General features: G+C 40.1%; 1 protein-coding gene across 1 annotated transcript; it reads right to left on the reverse strand.

Moving 5' to 3' along the window:
- Nucleotides 1–1218: 1218 nt before the first annotated feature.
- On the reverse strand, nucleotides 1219–21990 carry LOC306646484 (vomeronasal type-2 receptor 116-like; the record flags this gene model as incomplete). Its single annotated transcript, XM_079115084.1, has 6 exons — nucleotides 1219–2141; nucleotides 4692–4815; nucleotides 7329–7556; nucleotides 9118–9990; nucleotides 10765–11056; nucleotides 21704–21990. The coding sequence occupies 6 exons, from the start codon at nucleotides 21988–21990 to the stop codon at nucleotides 1219–1221; spliced, it is 2727 nt and encodes a 908-aa protein (XP_078971210.1).
- Nucleotides 21991–22015: the final 25 nt, after the last annotated feature.

The following is a 22015-nucleotide window of genomic DNA, read 5'->3' on the forward strand; positions in this document are numbered from 1 at the left end:
GGAAACCAGGAAACCATTCAATCAAATCTTAAAATTCTGATTAATTTTTAATGGAAGAACAAGTTTTCATTGGATAAAGGATATGCCACAAAGTGTAACAGGTATATGATATTTTATGATAAAAATATTGACAACTTTCCTAGTGAATATTAAAGTAGTTGAATCCCATAATCAACTCCATTCTCAGGCAACATATTATATATATAAGCACAAAAAGGATGAAGGGGAATAACGAATGGGAGAGATGAGATAAAAGTGCCAAGAAGCTCATGTGCCTAAAGACCCCCAACATACCATCAGCCCAAATATAAGACGCAAGAAGGTGGTATGAGTGTGTTACAAGAAGAATGCCTTCCTTTTACAACATAATGAAACTGAAAATCTAGCAGAGAAAAAATGTTCTCTATTAATTCATAGAATATGTAGGATATCCACATATAAGCCAAGGTATTGCAAAGGTGTTCTCTATGAATTTATATAATATAGTTACCAATATAAATACCTACATTCATACATACCATAGCAAATCATGGTGGTGCATATATTTCATGAGCAAATGGTGAAGAGAAATGGTCAATGGAAAGATATATTTATCTGCCCACAGGTAGAAATATGAACTGTTGTGTACCTACAACTTGGATTCAAATATGAAATTATGAATTCAATAAATTGCTAGTCCAATATAAATCACGATTCTTACAACCTGTGACAAAATGACTCTAAAATTCTAAGGGATACATGGAAGGAAAATTCTGCAAAATGATCTCAAGAATACAGGAAAAAACAAAATAAGAAGAAATACATTAGCGATTACCAGAACCTACTCTATTTAGTAAATGAAATATATTACTTATTTGATAGAAAAAGAAATCACTGAAACACATAAAGGGATTTTAAAAAAGAGCAAAAAGCCCAGAGGAATTTAGAACAAATTATGTATGACTAAAGTCAGTGAAGGAGTCAAATGGAAGTCAACATGCAGGTGGGAAGTCCAGAGATGAGCAGGAGCTGCAGGATGCATTGCAGATTTTGTGAATAAAAATCACTTCAAGTGCAAGTCAATGGGAAAAAGAGATAGATGCAGGTAGGGCAACTGTCATTGGTGTAGAAAGGGGTGTGGATTGCTGGTTCACTGAGGAAATCTCATGTAGAAATCCAATATCAACCTGTTGGGAGAGTATTGATTTATCTTCCGACACTTGATTTTCAAAAATAAACTCAAGAAGGCTTATTACTCCCACAAAGAGTTTTATCTCTGAACCCATGCAGAGAGCAACTATTTGGTCTCAGTAAAATAACATAGCACTTGGGGGCAAAGATGCAGCCCAGGAGCCCAGCGCTGGAGGCCAGGATGGAGAAGACCTCCACAGCCACCATGACCTTGCCCTTGGTGCTGTGGTGCACAGGGAGGAAGGTGAGCCAGACACTGCAGAACACCAGCATGCTGAAGGTCAGGAACTTGGCTTCATTGAAGGTGTCAGGCAGGTTCCTGGCCAGGAAGGCCACCATGAAAGTCCCCAGGGCCAGGGAGCCCAGGTATCCCAAGCTACAGTAGAAGGCAGTGACCGAGCCCTTGTTGCAGGTGATGATGATGTGGCCATGTTCAGAGTGTGTGTCTGAGTCCACAAAGGGAGGAGAGGTGCCCAGCCAGACTCCACAGAGAGTCAGTTGGATCAGGGAGCAGCTGGGAATGATGTAGTTAGGTGCCCCTGACACCAGCAACCGCCTCATCCTTCTCCCTGGGGCAGTGATATTGAAGGCCAGGATCACAGTGAGAGTTTTGGCCAAGACAGTTGCAACTGCCACAGTGAACACCAGCCCAAATGCTATTGGCTGGAGGGTGCAGGTGGCTGTGTTGGGACGGCCAATGAAGAGCAGGGAGCAGAGGAAACAGAAGGTGAGGGAGATGAGCAGGATGTAGCTGAGAGCCCGGTTGTTGGCCTTGACTATGGGAGTGTGTTGGTGCCTCAGGAAGACCCCAAGAACAGCAGCTGTGAGTGCAGAGAGGCAGAGAGCTGTGCAGGCCAGTGCCATGCCCAGGGGATCTTGATAAGCCAGGAAGGTCACCACCTTTTGGAGGCAGCGAGTCCTCTCACTGTTAGGGTACTCGTGTGTGGGGCATGGGACACACTGCATTGTATCTGTGGAAAAGGCAAAGTTTCAGTATTTATTTTACACAAATTCCTCTCATTTAACTTATTAAAGGAAATGGTTATTTTTGCAATATCATTGTGAGTACACACTGCTCGATGGAGAAGTTCCTCCATTACTGACTCCTGGATAATGCATTCAACTCAGACCAAACCCACTTCCATGGGACCCTCTGATGGTGTGTTCTGGGTTGCCTCAATCAGTGACTGGGTGTATTCCTCAAGACCTGGGTTCTTCCACCCTTTCTATCCCCACCCAGAGTCATCCTCCTGTTGAACCCGGTTTTGCCATGCTTCTCTTTACTATTCACCCAACGATGAGCACCGAGTCACACCCGGATGGACAGGTGAATGAGGAAACTTTTCTGGTGCATCCTACGTCCATGACTACCATAATTTCTTGTGGTAATTTGATAAATTTAATTTTTTTGATATCATCTTTTTTTGTGAATATTTTTGTTCAATTTTCTCACTTCTCCTTCCTCCCCTGGAATTCTTTCAGGATTAGGAGTGTGTGTGCTGAGTCCCATGATGCTCAGTGTGGATGAGATTCCCTTTTACTTGGTTTCCTAGAAGCCACTTTTCAAATATGATTTGCTAACTCAAAGCCTTATGAGTGTGACAGCTGTAATTGAAGTGTCCAGTTACTTGTAGTTCAGACGAGAATCAAGGAAAGGATTCAGGCAAACCCGTGACTTGGTAGTGAAGCAGCATGTGCTTTGTGTAGCAGTAGGCCTTGCCCACTTGGGGTTTAACTCAATCTTGTGGGACTTGCACAGGGAAAATTCAAATCATCCAGGGGTATGATGAGCAGTGTAAGAGGAAATGTGATTGGAGAAAGGAAAAGCTGAACCTGGAATGTTTCTAAATTAGTTTGGAAAAATCACAAAACTTAAAAAGTTGATACTAATTTGGCCTTTTGATATTCATTTACTTACGCATCATACGCTATTCCCTTTCATCAGATACCAACTGTGATTAGTAGTAGTTGCACACTTGAAGTAGACTCCTCCCTTGGTTATTTTCCTATTTTTCTCTGAGACGAATGTTATAAAGTAATTTAACTGTATGTACATATAAGAATTTAAACATTCTTTGCATGTGTAAAGAGAATATTGAAAAGAGATTGATTGAAATATTGGAATTTTGAATGAAAATATATTGCTGCTTTGTTATTGTTTTTATATTAATTGATATGGTAATGCAGTTACTGAAGAACATGGTGTTACTTTAAGCCTTTCCATTCATTTAAAGCAGACGGTGTGACTGGGTACCCTCCTTGAGGGTTGGTGTGTGTGGCATCCTGACCCAGGAGCCCTGTGCTCCCTCTGCCACGGCTCACACCTGCTCTCCCAGCAGAGATGTAGCCTCTGCCATGGGTTCACTAATGGCCCCATCTGTGCATCAATTTTGTTTCATGTGTGGAACCAGCCACCAGTTTCCCTGTTCCTGTCTTAACATTCTTTTTTAGGTTTTATAAGCGATACTCATGCAACAATTCAGAATTCCAGACTAATAATTAATAGTAATTGTTTATCACATTCCTTGAGACTTTTGTTCCTCATCACAGTGAACAAGGTTCCTGGAATCTATCTCAGAAACAGGTGTGGCACACACAAGTGTGTACACGTTGCATTATGGGTATGGAGCCTTCATGCCTTTGGTCTCTTATTTTACACACTCATTTGGCATCTCAAATAGAAAAATTCAAAGTGAGATATGGTTAGCTTACTTTTATCTGAATACATCTATTGACTCTGCCAAGTGGTGAAATCAATAATTCCTATTGTTGAGATTATTGAAATTGAACAGGTTTGTGGGGGTTGAAGTCATTATAATGAGTATCATTAATATATTGAAAAATGAAAATACTTTAAAGTAAGTGTACATTTTCTGTTTTCCAAGAACATATTTAATTTTGACATAAATTCCTGAAACTGGTGATGCATATAAAATTTATCTTTACATATACCAGACTGTATATTGTTAGGGTGATGTGACTTTATATTTTCATTTCTTCCCTTCTTGTACTAGGTCAGTCAATCTGACATTATAGTGATATTCATCTCAAGTATGTGTACTTAGCACAAAATTTTTCAGAGTTCATGACATGGCACAAAATAGAAGAGAATATTTTCATGAACCTGTATATACTCATCATTTGGTGGCAACAGTGTTGGGTTCAAGACCTCAGTGCACCCCCAGGGAGCTCTGGGTGTTCGACCTCTTCCATGCATGGGCAGACTCTGCCTGGTGCCCTGAGAAATCTCAGGTGGACACCATCTCACCCGCACTGATTGTCAAGGTCAGGGGCCTCTGGAGTCAGCTCTGCAGGGGTGTCTAACAGGAAGAGCAGTGCTGACAAGAGCTGTCACCTAATGGGGTAGCAGCAGTGATGCTAAAATGGGAAGAGTAAGAGTGAGTGAGGGGAGGATGAAGAGTAGGGTGCTTTATTGTCCAGGGTGAGGCCCACAGCCTTGGTTTCCTCTCCTCTGGGACTGGTTAGAAGACAGAGTGACCATAGGCTCTTTCTACATCTACCTGTGTGGTTGGAAATGTGTCCCTGTGGGCAAAACACACAAGCAAAGCAGCAGACAGGCCTTCCTTCCTGGGGGACTTTCCAGAATCCTGAACCACAGCTCTGGCTGCACACAGATTGAGGAGTCTGGGGGGAAAGAGAAGCAATAGTGTTGATTCTGCACATTGTCAGCAGTTTGAAGGCTGTCCATGTCCCTCCTAAGAGATCTTAGTGTGGGTAGGAAGTCCTCAGCATGTCCTCCTCCAGCTCCCACCATGTTGAAGGGGCCTCACCTTCTTGACCTGGATTACATTTGCTATCTTGACTTTGTTTTACCAAATATTCTCAAGGTTCCTGGTCATTTTTATTCCTGCATCACCAGCCACACCCCAGACTTTTTCTCTCTTTGTGTTTAACCTCTTCCTGCACAGCTCTGGGATGCAAATTTCTATGTGGTGATGATTCCAAGAGCTTCTATGCCTGATAATATTTGTACCACACCTTCATTCTTGAAAATCAAAATGATACTGTGATTTCTTCTCACTTCAGTTAGACTGGCAAGCATCAAGAACACACCTAATATTAATTACTGGAAATCATGGAGGAAAAGGTATATGTGTGTATTTTTGGGGAAATTGATAATTAGTTCTACTACTATGGGTGTGAGTGTACAGATTCCTCAAAACCCAGTAATAGAGCCCACCTAGTCCACCCCTCAGTATATATGAAAAAAGTGTACTGAAGTGAAAGGTTGTAGCAGCACAACTGACAATTGCTCATTATGGAATCACCCTGGTACCCATTAAAAGACACAAGGATAACAAATGTGAAAGATATACATGATGGAGTTTTACTCAGTCATAATGTTGAATGAAATTATGTGATTTGCTAGTAAATAGATAGAAGTGGAGAATATCATGCTAAAGGAAATAAGTCAGAGTCAAGAAGTCAAGGATTTAAAGTTTCCTTTCATATGTGTTAAGGTGAGAGAGAGAGGGAGAATAAGAAGAGCATCTCACAAAAGCAGAGGATGAGTTAAACAGAAGAGAAAGGGGATGGACAGGGAGGGGCAGTTGTCATGAATGTACTGGGAAATCTCTGGTGGACACCATCTCAACAGCACTGATCTTCAGGAAGATGTACTGGGAACGAATTCTGTCCAAGTCTACTCTGTCCTTGTATGAATACACCACAATGAACCCAGTGTTCATGTGGAATTAGAATGCATTCATTGAAATAATAAGAAGCAATTATGACAACAGATGGAAACTGTAAAGTGGAGGAAGGGACGAGGAGTGGCAGATGTAGGGGAACGGGAAGCACTGGGGAATGGAACTGATGAATTATGTTATGGGCATGGATGAAGATGGCATCATGAAGCCCAGTATTATGTGTAGTTTCCCTTGTGCTGGGCTAGTTCATAGTTGGGGTAAGGTCACAGAGTCAAGACCCAGATTCCAGGAGTTTGGTGGAAGCAGGCTTGTGGTGAACAGCCTACAAGCTCATTTATTGCAGGAACAGCAATAGATTTTATAGGTTTCTTGCATAATTACAATGCACTACACGGGATCAGAGCACCAGGTTCCTATATGGACTCCCTTGGTAACACTGAGTCAATTTGGGGCAGTTGTGTACTTGCCTAGGTAGCCGAAGCAGAATACTCTTCCCTACAAGTTTACACACTTGAATTGTTCACTGCTGGTAGTGAACAACTAGGATTTCTCCCAACAATTACGTATGATAAAAAGGAACAAATAAAGCAAAGTAGGCAAGCTGTTGAAAGTAACTGCTGAAAAGAGCAAGGTCAGGAGAGAAGTAGTGAGAGGGCGTTACACACCATGGCTTGGGTTTATTCTGCTGTGAGTATCACAGCCCAGGTATAAATTGCTTGTTTGTTTTTTGATTTTTTTGGTATTGTGGATTGAAGCCATGGTCTCATGCATTCTAGGCAAATGCAATATAATTGTGTTATATTCCTAAGTCATTTTTAATTTTATATTTTGTTATGGGGTCTTGCAGAGTTGCTAACACTGTTCTCAAACTTGTTGTGATCCTTCTGCCTCTACTTCCCAAGTAATTGGGATCACTGGCCTGCACCACCATGCTCAGCTGGATACCACTGCTAACAATTAATAATGCAATGGGGTGGGAATCATGAGTGTTACATAAATCTCCTGAAACAGTGTAGGAAAATCCCAATGTTAAAACATGTTATAAAATCTTGCCAATTCATAGAGATGCTGAGTAGAAGAAAGGCTGAATTTTGAATGTTCTCCACAAAGATGTGAGTCCATAATTTACTCATATTCATAGGGCATAAAAGCATAATAAATCTGGGCCGTATTTAGTAAAAGGCTTCTGGATGTGTGGAGGGACATATTTTGGTATTTATTCATCTTTATTTTTATATCTTTATTTCCATGCATTAACTTTGTTCATTTCAATTGCTGCTGAAACTAACATACACAAAATACAAATAATGGTTTTGTGAACTTGTTCTTTGTGTTGATTTCAGCTTAAAATTTGCAAAAGCAAGACCACATATTAGCAGTTGAGGAGGGAAAGGAGACTTTAGTGCTGAGTTATAGAGTCACAACTAGTCTCATTTCAGGACTCCATTCAGATCCCTCCCCTGTACTCAATACTGAAATGGATCATACCTCTGTGAATCCAATGGGCCATTCTATCATCTCTTCATTGATGACCAAGCCTTGACCAAGTGAACTCTTGGAGACAAACTCTCCTACTTTAACCAGCAGCCCAAGCCCAGCAGGGAAATTCACAGCATTGTGGATGTCATAGTGGGGCATCTGATTGCTCTTTTCATCTAGGGAGATGTGGTCCCCAGCACTGTTTGTAAACTGGATTTTCTTAAGGAACTGATGCAGCTGCAGGAGAGGCAGAATTTGAACATGAGGAGCACATTAGAATGAAAGATGGAAAGCCACATGTACCAAGCAGTCCTTTTCTTACATCAGCCTCCATTCTGGAGTCATTGCCATTAGTGACTCAGCCCTGTTTGGGTGTCACCACCTCATGGATTCAAGTGGGAAAAACAATGATGGAGTGGAACAATTCAGTCAAAACAATTCTAGGATGATCCCCAGTGTGGCCTTGGCATGGGCTCCTTGCAACACTGACCGATCAAATCTGTTTAGGGCTTCATAGGAGTCAATCCTTCCACACTGAAAAGGTCACAACGGACATGGGTTTCTTGTTGGTAATGGTTCATGAGTGAATGCATAACTCAAAAATCATGAGTGTATTTATATTAAATTTGGCCATTGCTTTATGTATCAATTTTACTTCAACAAATGTTAAGAAAGCATGACATATGAGTTGTTTTCTCTCTATGCCTGAAATATTTTTGGGAAAATGTCATCCTCTCATAATATTGCAGTTTGTGTCCGTTGCTCTGAAATAGAAATATTAAAACTCATGATTCTAATGATTTTTTATAGAGTATGCTAACATTGAATCTCTGTGTTGGGCAAGATAACTAACCCTTGTTCTTTAAACAACTATTGTTTAAGTCTTCAGTTGTGCAGAGTGAAACCATTCTAAATAATCCACAATTATGTCATTGAAGTTATCTTGATAAAGTCACCTATTTTCCATAGAATTGCATCAAAATAAACTCAATATGGCATATCAAATATTGTTAGTAAAAATAGACAATAGATGGCAAATTAAACTTGATGACATAATGTTTGACATGCATGTATTTAACCACATCTGAAATGAAAATGAAATTTGATTGATTTCCTTGATAAATTTCCTTAAACATTTTGTCCCTTGTACATGAGAAGAAGAGCTCATAAATGTGTTCCATGAATGGGTTTTTAATTCAGATAAGCCAGATGGAAATTAAACAAGAAACCATATGTGACCCAGGGAGATATCCTGAGCTGCAGACATCATTGGTGGCATGCCATCTAAAAGTAAAACCAAAGGCCCTGTTACCATGCTTGTTTCCAGTTTTGTGGAATAGTGATGTCAAAAGCCGATTCATTCTCCAGAGTCATTTCAGGATACTATGTTGGAACCATTTCTCTTTTCACCCAGAGGACTTGGGCACTACATATTTAGTATTTCAGGTGGAACAGCTTCTGTCAAAGGTGGCCACTATGTCAATATTCTCTATGCTTGTGTGCACACTAATGAAATGTATAGATCTGATTAATTGTTGCCCTGTTTTGTCTTGGACTGAGTTTGGATATTTTATATAACTTTAACTTACATACGAAAGTATTTTGATGTAATATTTTATTCAACTGTATGAAGCCAACACCTCCTTTGACAGAATACTCCTGATACAGATAACAAGTATCTGTATATATATAATTATGTGTATATAACAGTTATCTGTAATATATTCAGTATGAAAAAATGCACATTCCATTTTTCCTAATTCTATTGATCTTAAGAGAAAACATGACCATGAGATACTTGAGTGTAATACCCATAGATGCTGTCAGTTTCCCAGTGCATGACCTGGTACTGGATGAGTTTTACCTGCCAGGGAAGAAGTCTAGGCTGATCAGTGTCTTCTGAAGATCCCATTTCAGATTTCTGAATAAGCATGTTATGGAGGACGTGGGCCAGTGCATACACAGCATTATAGATGAAGTAGCTGGAGTCAGACATGGTTAACATGTCAATCACTCCTGACACAGTCTCAAAGGATGTATTTTCAGGACAATTAAAAATTTTTCCACATAGTGACCCAGCAGGTGAACAACCAAAAAGGTGATACCACAATTTTGGGAAGTAAAAGTCTTCAGGGTAGTGGGAAGGGTCAACTGTCTTGAGAAAGTGTTGGAAGCCAGGGATCACCCCTTTGTGAGGTGAGAAAGAGAAACTTCCATGGAAAGAGTGCAGCATGTGGACCATCTCCGCCATGATGATATCCCACTTTGCAGCCATGATCCACACCTTTCCTGTGGTTAAGAAGAATTCTGCTGCGAGGTCCACGATGATGAGGCTCCCTGCTTCACCGTGGAGTATGTGCACATTTGCAGAGGAGACTCTGATTCTAGTCCAGAAGGCAATGTTGCTGGGTCCATACATTGTCTTAGTGTCAGGGAGCTTTTCTGTTAAGGCCACACAGATACCGTTCTTTACCAGCTCTGCTTTCAGATCCCTGAGGAACTGCTCTCCCTTCAAATCATCAGATATGAAGAGTGCCACCCAGGTCCAGCCAAAATGCAGCAGTAGGGAGACCATTCCATGGGCCAGAGAGCTGTCCTTGGGGGCCATCTGATAGAGTGATGGAAACTGGTCTTCATCACTTAGCATGGGATCAAAAGGTCCATATGTGACCTAATGAGCAAAGATAATTGTCATGACTCTGAATTCTTGGAATTGGGGTTTATTTCTTGTACAGGGCATGTTAGAATTTTGTAGTATATGGATCATGAATGGATCATTGTTCAGAAAAGAGAAAGAGTGCTCTTTCAGTCAGCTTGTTCTCTGCTGTGACTAAATGATCTGACAACAACAATTAGAGGAGGAGAAGTTTATTTGCACATTCATGGGTTCAGAGGTTTCAGTGCATGGGTGGCTGACTCCATTTCCTTGGGTCCAATGTGAGGCAGGACATCATGGTAGAAGAGCATAGTAGAAAAAGCTACAATTGCTGCCTGTTGTCACCACCCAGTTAATCTACCAGCTTGTTGATACACTGATTAGATTAAGGCTCTTATAACCTAACAATATAATCTCTAAAATTTCATTCATTGTCTCACACATGAGCTTTGATGGGACACCTCATATCCCCACAAATGGTGTAGAAATTGCTCAGTTCTCTCCTTCTGAGCACAGGGAAGACCAAACTTTTCAGCTTTATTTCCATTAGGAAAGGACATGTGACTTCCCAAAAGACAGTGTGCAAGACACTCGTGAGCTTTTCAACTTAAGTAGAGGGAATAAAGGATGGAATAAACAGAGGTGTCTTGCAACTTATACAATTTCCTGGGGTGAGTTTTATCCTCATGGGATATGGAAGCCCAGCAGCTGAATTTCCCTTTGATTTAGTGTTACGGACTGCCATCGGAGGAGATCCCAATTAGTCTGCAGAGTTCACAGCCCACCTACCTGTGGGGTCTTGTAGAGCTCCAGAAGGGTTCCAATCTCAGCTGAGAATGCTGATGTGGTTCCTGCAATGACAGCAGCTGACTTGGTCTGTGTCTGGCAGTTGTAATTAGGGAGAGGCTCCATTTTTCCAGACAACCAAAGCAGAGTGCTCCACAAGGTGAACTGGTCACTGGAGAAGGCATTGTGGACCTGGAACCCCAAGGTCAGGTTGGGGAGCAAGTGAGAGTCCTTGTTGACCTCCTGGATGGCAAAGTAGAAAGCCAGCACATACTGGTAGTTCTTCCAAAGCCAGCTAAACACAAGGGAACAAGGAGTGAAGGTGATCCAACCACACATTTCAGAGTCATCTTCTCCACTGTGCAAGGCCTGGATCAGTCTCTCTAATCCTCTATGAAGGACTCCTGCTTTCACATGAAGCTGGTGTGAACAAGGTTCTCTGGGCACATGTAAGATACTAGAGTGACTCCGTCTTAGGAAGTGAACTGGGAGGCTTGCATGGCATTGTGAGTGGTGAGGTGTCATTTTCCTGGATCATAAGTTACCCACTGAGCAGATTTCCTATAAATGGAAGGTGTGGGAGCAGTGAACCCGGACAACTGGGAGCATTGGAGAGGAGGCCGTTCAGCACAGTGCTTGGATTTGGAGCAACCCACCGGGGTTCTGTGTGGCTGCCCAGAGGAGGAGGTGTGGTGTGAGCTCTTTGGACTCAGAGCAAATGCTCCTGAACACTGGGGGCTGCCCAGAGGAGGAGGAGGAGCGCAGTGGGTCGCTTGGTCTCAGAGTGACTGCACCAGGGCTACAGGCGGCTGCCCAGAGGAGGAGGCACGTGGTGAGTTGTTTGGACTTAGAGCAACCGCTCCTGAACACCGAGGGGCTGCCTGGAGGAGGAGGAGGAGGAGCGCGGCGGGTCACTTGGACTTGGCTAACTGCACCAGGGCTATGGGTGGCTGCCCAGAGGAGGAGGTGTGCAGTGAGTTGTTTGGACTCAGAGCGACCGCTCCTGAACCCCATCAGGCTGATTGGAGGAGGAGGAGGGGTGCAGTGGATTGCTTGGACTTGGTGCGGCTATGCCAGAGCTCTGGGAGGCTGCCCGGAGGAGGAGGCATATGGTGGTCGCTTGGACTAACAGCGACTGCTCCTGAACACCCAGGGGGCTGCCCATAGGAGGAGGATAAGTGTGGTGGGTCACTTGGACTTGGAGTGACTGTACCAGGGCTATGGGCTGTTGTTGGGAGGAGGAGTTGTGCAGTCAGTTGCCTGGACCCATAACGACCACACTGGAACTCCAGGCAGCTGCCTGGAGGAGGAAGAGTTGCATGGAGGGTCACTTGGACACAGAGTGAATGCACCGGAACACTGGGTGGCTGCCTGGAGGAAGAGGAATGAGGTGGGTCGCTGGGACTCAGAGCAACTGTATGGGGCTCCAGGTGGCTGCTCAGAGGAGGGGCTGCATAGCCAGGCGATTAGGTGCAGAGCAGGGTCCCAGGACCTAGGAGGCTTCTTGGTGGAAGAGCCTCACAGGGACAAGCTGAGGGGCAAAGCAAAGGTTCCAGGACTGTGGGCAGATTCTCTGAGGAGGGGCAGCCTAGGGAGATTCGTCTGCAAAGGGCGAGGCTCCCAGGACCAGGAGGTAGGTCCGGGCCCCTGGGAACATTGCAGAGAAAGGCTGCCCAGCCAGGGGGTAGATGTGGATTGAGGGGAACCTCTCGGAGAGGAACTGACCAGCGAGACCTCCCCACCGGGTGAGTCTTCCCTGCCAAGTGGGGTTTTCCCACAAGGACAGTAAAACCAGAGACACAGATCCAAACAGGCCTTGCCTCAGCCTGCAGCCTAGTTCCTCTTTGGATGACCATTGGTCAACATGTGGAGGCACCTCTGCCCACTAGCAGGGAATATACCCCACCTGAAGGCCACCACCCCTAGAGAGGCAGCTTCCTTGTGGAGCACCACACTATCAACTTCCTCCAAGAATTCAGGCAACTGAAGGCTAAGAGGGAATATACTAGAAATCTTCAGGGACATTATCAGTCAAATCTGCAACATCTCAGCGGTCCACTGATACCTGAACAATATGAGAAAATAATGGAAGAAGTTGTCCCAAACAATTCTAGATGTTACATCAATAAAATCCAATGACAGCATGGCAGAAGAAATGACAGAAAGGGAGTTCAGAATGATCAGAGAAGCAAACGATGAGATGAAAGAGCAAATGCAGGCATTGAATGATTGCACCAATCAACAGTTAAAAGAGCAAATACAGGAAGCAAAAGATCATTTCAGTAAATAGAGATATTGAAGAAAAAAAAACCAGAAATCCTTGAAATGAAGGAAACAATAAACCAAATTAAGAACTCCATAGAAAGCATAACCAATAGGATAGAACACCTGGAAGATAGAACCTCAAACATTGAAGACAAAATATTTAACCATGAAAACAAAGTTGACCAAACAGAGAAGATGCTAAGAAATCATGAACAGAATCTACAAGAATTATGGGATATCATGAAAAGGCCAAATTTAAGAATTATTGGGATTGAGGAAGGCTTAGAGAAACAAATCAAAGGAATGAACAATCTATTCAATGAAATAATATCAGAAAATTTCCCAAATCTGAAGAATGAAATGGAAAATCAAGTTCAAGAGGCTTATAGGACTCCAAATACACAAAATTACAACAGACCCACACCAAGGCACATTATAATGAAAATGCCTAACATACAAAATAAAGACAGAATTTTAAAGGATGTGAGAGAAAAGAACCAAATTACATTCAGGGGAAAACCAATATGGATATCAGCAGATTTTTCAATCCAGACCCTAAAAGCTAGAAGGTCCTGGAAGAACATTTTTCAAGCCCTGAAAGAAAATGGATGCCAACCAAGAATTTTATCCCCAGCAAAACTTACCTTGAAATTTGACAATGAAATAAAATCCTTCCATGATAAACAAAAGCTAAAAGAATATACAAAAAGAAAGCCAGCATTACAGAACATTCTCAACAACATATCCATGAGAAAGAGATGAAAAACAAAGAAGCAAATCAGCAAAGGGTGGAATAATGCTAAAGGAATTGTCAAATAAAGAGGAACCAAGTCGTGTTAAAAAAAATAAAATTAAATTTAAAAAATGAGCCAAATAACCAGGAATACAAATCATATCTCAATAATAACCCTGAATGTTAATGGCATGAACTCATCAATCAAAAGACATAGACTGGCAGATTGGATTAAAAAGAAAGATCCAACAATATGTTGCCTGCAAGAGACTCACCTCATAGAAAGAGATACCCATAGACTAAAGGTGAAAGGATGGGGAAAAACATACCATGCACATGGACTCAGCAAAAAAACTAGGGTATCCATCCTCATTTCAGATAATGTGGACTTCAAGCCAAGTTAGTGAGAAGGGATAAAGAAGGACATTTCATACTGCTTAAGGGAAGCATAAATCAGCAAGACATAACAATCATAAACATTATGTCCCAAACAGTGGCTCATCCATGTATGTCAAAAAATCCTTCTCAATTTCAGAAACGAAATAGACCATAACACAATAATACTAGATGATATTAACATGCCTCTCTCAGCACTGGACAGATCTTCCAAACAAAAATTGAACAAAAAAACCATAGATCTGAATAACACAATCAATAATTTAGACTTAATGGACATTTGTAGAATATACCATCCAACCAAGAGCGAATACACTTTCTTCTCAGCAGCACATGGATCCTTCTCTAAAATAGACCATATATTATGCCACAAAGCTAATGTTAGCAAATACAAGAGGATAGAGACACTACCTTGTATTCTGTCAGATCATAATGGATTGAAGTTAGAAATAAATGAAAGAGTAAAAAACAGAAACTATTCCAACACCTGGAGATTAAACAATATGCTATTATATGATGAATGGATAACAGAAGATATTAGCAAGGAAATTAAAAAATTCTTAGAGGTAAATGAGAATAAAGAAACATCATATCAAAATCTCTGGGACACTACGAAAGCAGTGCTTAGAGGAAAATTTATTTCATGGAGCGCATTTAATAAAAGAAGTAAAACTCAATAAATAAAGGACCTAATACTACGGCTCAAAGCCCTAGAAAAAGAAGAACAGACCAACACCAAAAGTAGTAGAAGACAGGAAATAGTTAAACTCAGAGCTGAAATCAATGAAATTGAAACAAATGAAACAATACAAAAAATTGACAAAATAAATAGTTGGTTCTTCGAGAAAATAAACAAAATTAATAACCTTAAGCCACACTAACAAAGAGAAGACAAGAGAAAACCCAAATCACTACAATGCGGAATGAACAAGGAAATATCACAACAGACATGAGTGAAATACAAAACATAATTAGAAGCTATTTTGAAAATCTATACTCCAGCAAAGTAGAAAATTTCAAAGACATCTGCAGGTTTCTACAGACATATGAATTGCCTAAACTGAATGAGTAGGACATACACAGTTTACATAGATGAATTTCAAATAATGAAACAAGAAGTCATCAAAAGCCTACCAACAAAGAAAAGTCCTGGACCAGATGGATTCTCAGCTGAGTTCTACAAAACCTTTAAAGAAGAGCTCATTCCAATACTTCTCAAAGTATTCCATGAAATAGAAGAGGAGGGAACCCTCCCAAACTCATTCTATGAACCCAATATTACACTGATACCTAAACCAGACAGAGACACATCGAGGAAAGAAAATTTCAGACCAATATCCTTAATGAACATTGACGCAAAAATTCTCAACAAAATTTTAGCAAATCGCATACAAAAACATATTAAAAAGATAGTGCACCATGATTAAGTGGGTTTCATCCCAGGGATGCAAGGTTGGTTCAACATCAGGAAATCAATAAATGTAATTCACCATATCAATAGACTTAAAGACAAGAATCACATGATTATTTCAATAGATGCAGAAAAAAAAAAAACATTTGATAAAATACAGCACCCCTTCATGCTCAAAACACTAGAAAAAATAGGGATAGTGGGAACATTCCTTAACATTGTAAAGGCCATTTATGCTAAGCCCATGGCTAATATCATTCTAAATGGTGAAAAACTGAAAGCATTCCCCCTAAAAACTGGAACCAGTCAGGGAAGCCCTCTTTCACCACTTCTATTCAATATCATCCTTGAAACTCTAGCCAGAGCAATTAGACAGACTAAAGAAATTAAAGGGACACGAATAGGAAAAGAACTCGAACTATCCCTATTTGCTGGTGATATGATTATATACCTAGAGGAACCAGGAAATTCCACCAGAAAACTTTTAGAACTCATAAGTGAATACAGTAAAGTAGCAGAATATAAGATCAATGCACATTAATCTAATGCATTTTTATACAAAAGTAATGAATCTTTGGAAAGAATAATTAGAAAACTACCTCATTCACAATAGCCTCAAAAAAAAAAAATCTTGGGAATCAATCTCACAAAAGAGGTGAAAGTCCTCTGCTTTGAGAACTACAGAACACTGAAGAAAGAAATTAAAGAAAACCTTAGAAGATGGAAAGATCTCCCATGTTCTTGCATAGGAAGAATTAATTTTGTCAAAATGGCCATACTACCAAAAGTGCTATACAGATTCAATGCAATTCCAATTAAAATCCCAATGACGTACCTTACAGAAATAGAGCAAGCAATTATGAAATTCATCTGGAAGAAGAAGAAACCCATAATAGCTAAAGCAATCCTTAGAAGAAGGAGTGAAGCAGGGGGTATTAGAATAATAGATCTTCAACTCTACTACAAAGCAATAGTAAAATGGCATGGTATTGGTACCAAAATAGAAAGGTAGATCAATGGTACAGAATGGAGGACACGGACACAAAACCAAATAAATACAATTTTCTCATACTAGACAAAGGTGCCAAAAATATGCAGTGGAGAAAAGATAGCCTCTTTAACAAATGGTGCTGGGAGAATTGGAAATCCATATGCAAAAAACGAAACCAAATCCATATCTCTCACCTTGCATGAAACTAAACTCAAAATGGATTAAGGACCTTGGAATCAGACCAGAGACCGTGCAGATTATAAAAGAAAAAGTAGGTCCAGATCTTCAACATGTTAGCTTAGGACCACACTTCCTCAACAGAACTCCCATATCACAAGAAATAAAAGCAAGAATCAGAAACTGGGATAGTGTCAAACTAAAAAGCTTTCTCTCAGCAATGGAAACTATCAGCAATGTGAAGAAAGAGCCTACAGAGTGGGTGAAAATCTTTGCCAATCATACTTCAGATAGAGCTCTAATCTCCAGAATCTATAAAGAACTCAAAGAACTCTACACCATGAATGCAAATAACCCAATCGACAAATGGGCTAAGGAAATGAACAGACACTTCAGAGAAGAAGATATACAAGCAATCAACAAACTTATGAAAAAATGTTCCACATCTGTAGTAATAAGAGAAATGCAAACCAAAACCACCCTAAGATTCCATCTCACCCCGAATTAGAATGGCGATTATCAAGAATACAAGCAACAACAGGTGTTGGCCAGGATGTGGGGAAAAAGGTACACTCGTACATTGCTTGTGGGGCTGCAAATAGTGCAGCCACTCTGGAAAGCAGTGTGGAGATTCCTTAGAAAACTTGGAATGGAACCACCATTTGACCCAGCTATTCCACTCCTTGGCCTATACCCAAAGGACTTAAAATCAGCATACTACAGAGATACAGCCACATCAATGTTCATAGCTGCTCAATTCACAATAGCCAGATTGTGGAAGCAACATAGATGCCCTTCAGTTGATGAATGGATAAAGAAACTGTGGCATATATATATATATATATATATATATATATATATATATATATATATATATATATAATGGAGAATGATAAAATTATGGCATTTGCAGGCAAATGGATGAAATTGGAGGATATCATGCTAAGTGAGATAAGCCAATCTCAAAAAACCAAAGGATGAATGATATCGCTAATAAGTGGTTGATGACACATAATGGGGGGTGGGAGAGGTTAGTGTTAGGGTTAGAGTTAGGGTTAGGGAGGGGGGCACGAATGGAGGAAGGAAGGACTGTATAGAGGGAAAAGAGGGGTGGGAGGGTTTGGGGGAAGTAAAAAAATAACAGAATGAATCAAACAACATTACCCTATGTGAATTTATGATTACACAAATGGTATGCCTTTACTCCATGTACAGAGAAACAACATGTATCCCATTTGTTTACAAAAAAAAATAAAGAAAGAAAGGAAAAAAAAGAAAGAAAAAAATGTAAATAAACTGTCAATGGGAGGTGCATCAGAGCATGCACAATAGAGTAAGGTGCTCTCCTCTGGGGACGCCAGTGAGGGTCACACACACTCCCCTTTGTAAACACTTTAGCAAAGTCTGTGGGGCTTCCCAACCTGTGGCCTTCCATCTAGTTAAAACCAGACACCAATACATAACAGTATGGATTCCACGTGTCCCTAATAGTTAAAAAGACCCTAACTTGCCATTTCTTCAAACATTTGAGAGGAGCATCCTCTACAGCCCTTCCTCATGGGGCATTTTGAGTGGATGCTTTCTAAAATCTACTCTATCTCCTTATCACAGCTGTCTTATTCAATTATATTTTTCCTTGAATGCTAATATTTGATTCAGAATTTCCAATTTATTTCTTTAGTCTTCAAGCTGGTTAGTCAGCTTGAAATATTTCTTCTTTCTCTTTAGAGAATCCTTTCTCCTTTTATGTTTCAACATTTGGAGCTTTTCTCTAAGTAGATTGTCAAATATATTGGTTTTTGAATTTTATTATAACATTTCTTGTTTCTAACAGAATTAATATTTTGTTTAATCTTTATGTATTTCTTTCCTTTTCATTGCGTATAATTGATGCAGTTCTATCTTAAATTGAATCCTTATTTAAATATTCAAGAACTTCATTTGATGAATTATGAATTCTTAGTATTTTATGTTATTGGTGACTTAATTCATATCCATGGTTGCTTATGGTTTAATTCTATGAATTTTCATGAACTGTTTTATCATGTTATTTTGTGGGAACTCTTTAATTGAATATTTGTGAAATATTTTAACCAGTTCCCAAATGACAATGTTTTCTCTTTAATTACAATGTGTTTTCCCATTCTTTCCAATAATTTTTTTCTGTATTATTGGTACTTAAGGATGAGGGATTTTTTTGTCACTAAAACACATGTTCAGATATTTTTTCTCTAAATAATTGAGAAAAATGTTCTTTCTGTTCATATAGAACTAATTTGATATTGGTTACATATAGTAGACAAAGTATACAGTTGGAATTTATTCCATTCTTAATTTTTATCTTTGTATTATTAAAAATTAATAAGAATGAATCAATACTTTTTTGTCTTTAAGCCTTTTTTTAATCTTACTTGTTCTGATTTTTTAAATGAAGGAAATGTTTTTAAAGGTTTAATATTAAATATTGTTTTAACTGGGAGATCAAATGTAAAAAGTGTACATATTCATGAGGTACCACATGATGTTTTCATGAATGTACACATTATTTAGTGTTTAGGTTCAGTATACACTTCTATTCAAGTGTTTCTCCCTTTCCAAGATGAGAACATGGAGAATCATTCCTTTGAGGTATTCAAGGACACAGCTCATTATCATTGTTTGTAACCATCCTACTGTGGAATAGCACCCCAGACAATCCAGCTTGTCTAAATGTAATTGAGTACCACTGATCCACCTGTCCCACCCCTCACCAGTCCTTGTTCACTCAGCCTCTGATACCCACCAATCTACTCTCCAATTCTATGAGATCAACTTTTGGAAAACATTCAACTCTCTCCAAAGGCCCCAGTACTCATTCAAGGGGAACAGCTTGAAGAAGAGGTCTCAATAGATGCTGAATCCTATCACATATCTGAAAAATGTATACACTCACAAGTCTCAAAAAAGTGATATGCCAAATAATAAAACTAAGAAATTAAAGATCTATAAAATGGAAATTATAGAACATTAAAAGAAGAAATTGAAGGAAACACAAGAAGATAGAAATGCCTCCCATGTTCATGGATAGAATTGGTATTGTTGAAATGCCATGTTACCTAACATAACATACGGTTTCAGTGAACTCACCATTGAAATACTGATGGATTTCTTCAAAGCCCCAGATAAAAGGTCTTAAAGTATTTTTTTTGGGGGGGAGAAAAAAAGACACAGAATATTCAAAGAAATTCTAAGCCAAGAGAGCAATGCTGGAGGCATCACAATACCTGACTTATTTACTATACTGCAGAGCTAGAGTCACAAAAACTGCACATTTTAGTGCCATAAAAGCAGATATGTAGTTCAATGATTGAGAATATAAGGTACAGAGACAAACCCACACATCTGCAGTCACCTGACCCCTGACAATGATGCTGAAAACATTCACTGGAGAAAAGACAGTCTTGAACAAGGCTGATGCTGGGAAAACTGGTTGTCCATATTTAGAAGTGTGAAACTAGACCCTTATCTCGCACCCTGAGCAGAAGACAACTCAAAATGGATAAAAGACCAAGGAATTGGATTAGAAAATATGCAACTTCTAGAAGAAAACCTAGGGTCAACACACCCACATAGAGGCACAGTCAATGACTTTCTCAATAGGAACCCTAAAGCTCAGAAAATAATGCCCAGAGTGAATACATGGGATGGTATCACATTAAATTCTGCTTAGCAAAGGTGACAGAATGGGGCAGCATCTTTGCTAGCTACACTCCTGACAGAGGATGAATATCTACAATGTATGAAGAACTCAAAAGACTTTACACCAAAACACCACAAATAATGGGCAAATTTTAAGCAGGGACTTCTCAAAAGATGACATACAAACTGCCAACCAATATATAAAGAAATGTTCAACATCTTAGCAATTATGGACATGCAAATCAAATTTATGTTGAGATTTCATCTCATACTGGTCAGAATGGCAGTCCTCAAGAATATAAATAAAAGTAAATGTTGGAGGGGATGTGGAAGCAAAGGAACACTTTTACACTGTTGATGGGACTGTAAATTGTACAAGCACTATGGAAATCAGTATGTCCCTCTAAAGACCAGTCATGGAGCCACAATATGACCCAGCTATACCACTCCTTGCTGTTTCCCCTAAAGAATTAAAGTCATCTTACTAGAGTGATACCTGCATACCCATGTTTACAGCAGCACGATTCACAATAGCTAAACTGCGGAAGCAAGACAGGTGTCCATCAATGGATGAATGGAGAAAGAAAATGTGGTTCATAGGCCCCATGGAGTTCTATTCACCCATAGAGAAAAATAAAATTATACCATTTACAGGAAAATGGGTAGAACTTGAGACCCTTATGTTAAGTGAAATGAGAGAAACTCAGAAGGCCCAGGGCCATGTATTTCTTTCATACTTGGAAGCTAGACAGGAAAAAGGGAAAGAAATGTGGGGAGATCTCATGAAAATGGAAGGGTTATCAGTGGAGAAATGGGACCAAGAGGCCAGAGCAGGGGGGAGAGGGAAGTGCTGGAGAGAGACAGTGGCCAAATTACACTGCTGTGTCGTGTGCAGGTGTGAAAATGTAACAGTGAATCCCACCATTAGGTACAACTGTGTGCACAATAAAAAGCAGAAGGGAAAAATAGCACAGAGCAGAAGATGAAAATGGAAGGTTGTAGAAAGGTAAAGGACAAGTGAAATGGAGAAACTCATATCGTATGTATTTAAGAATATTCAAAATAAATACCACTATTATGTGTAATTGGAATGCTCAAAATAAAACCAAAAGAGAAGGAAAGGACCTCAGAATTCACGGTTCTATGATTCTGTCATGACTGTGCACAGTTTTTATAACTCCTAGGGGGAACACACATGCACACACACACACACACACACACATACACAAGCCTATACACTTACACAAAATCATGACCACACCTAATACATCCACACAGTCTAGAAACTCACCTGGTGGCTCTCACGTCAGTCTTTGGTTGGAGTAAAAAGGATATCCTGGATATCTCTGAGTCCTGGTTCATGTTGTAAAGGGGGAAAAACCCACCCAGGACCAGGTCTCCATCTCTGAAGACAGTGGGCCTCAAATATCCTAAGCAATTCTTAGCTTTAACCAATGAATTATGTACAGGCTGCAGGAGCAGGAAGAGAAGGCTCAGGAAGAACACCATGCCCGGCTCTGCCCAAACAGAGACAAAGCCCTGTGCACAGAATGCGGTGGGAAGCTGCAGCTGGATCATGTCTACCCTCTCAGCATCTGCAGGG

Source organism: Sciurus vulgaris (assembly GCF_902686455.1).
Source record: "Sciurus vulgaris genome assembly, chromosome: 16".
Lineage (NCBI taxonomy): Eukaryota > Metazoa > Chordata > Mammalia > Rodentia > Sciuridae > Sciurus > Sciurus vulgaris.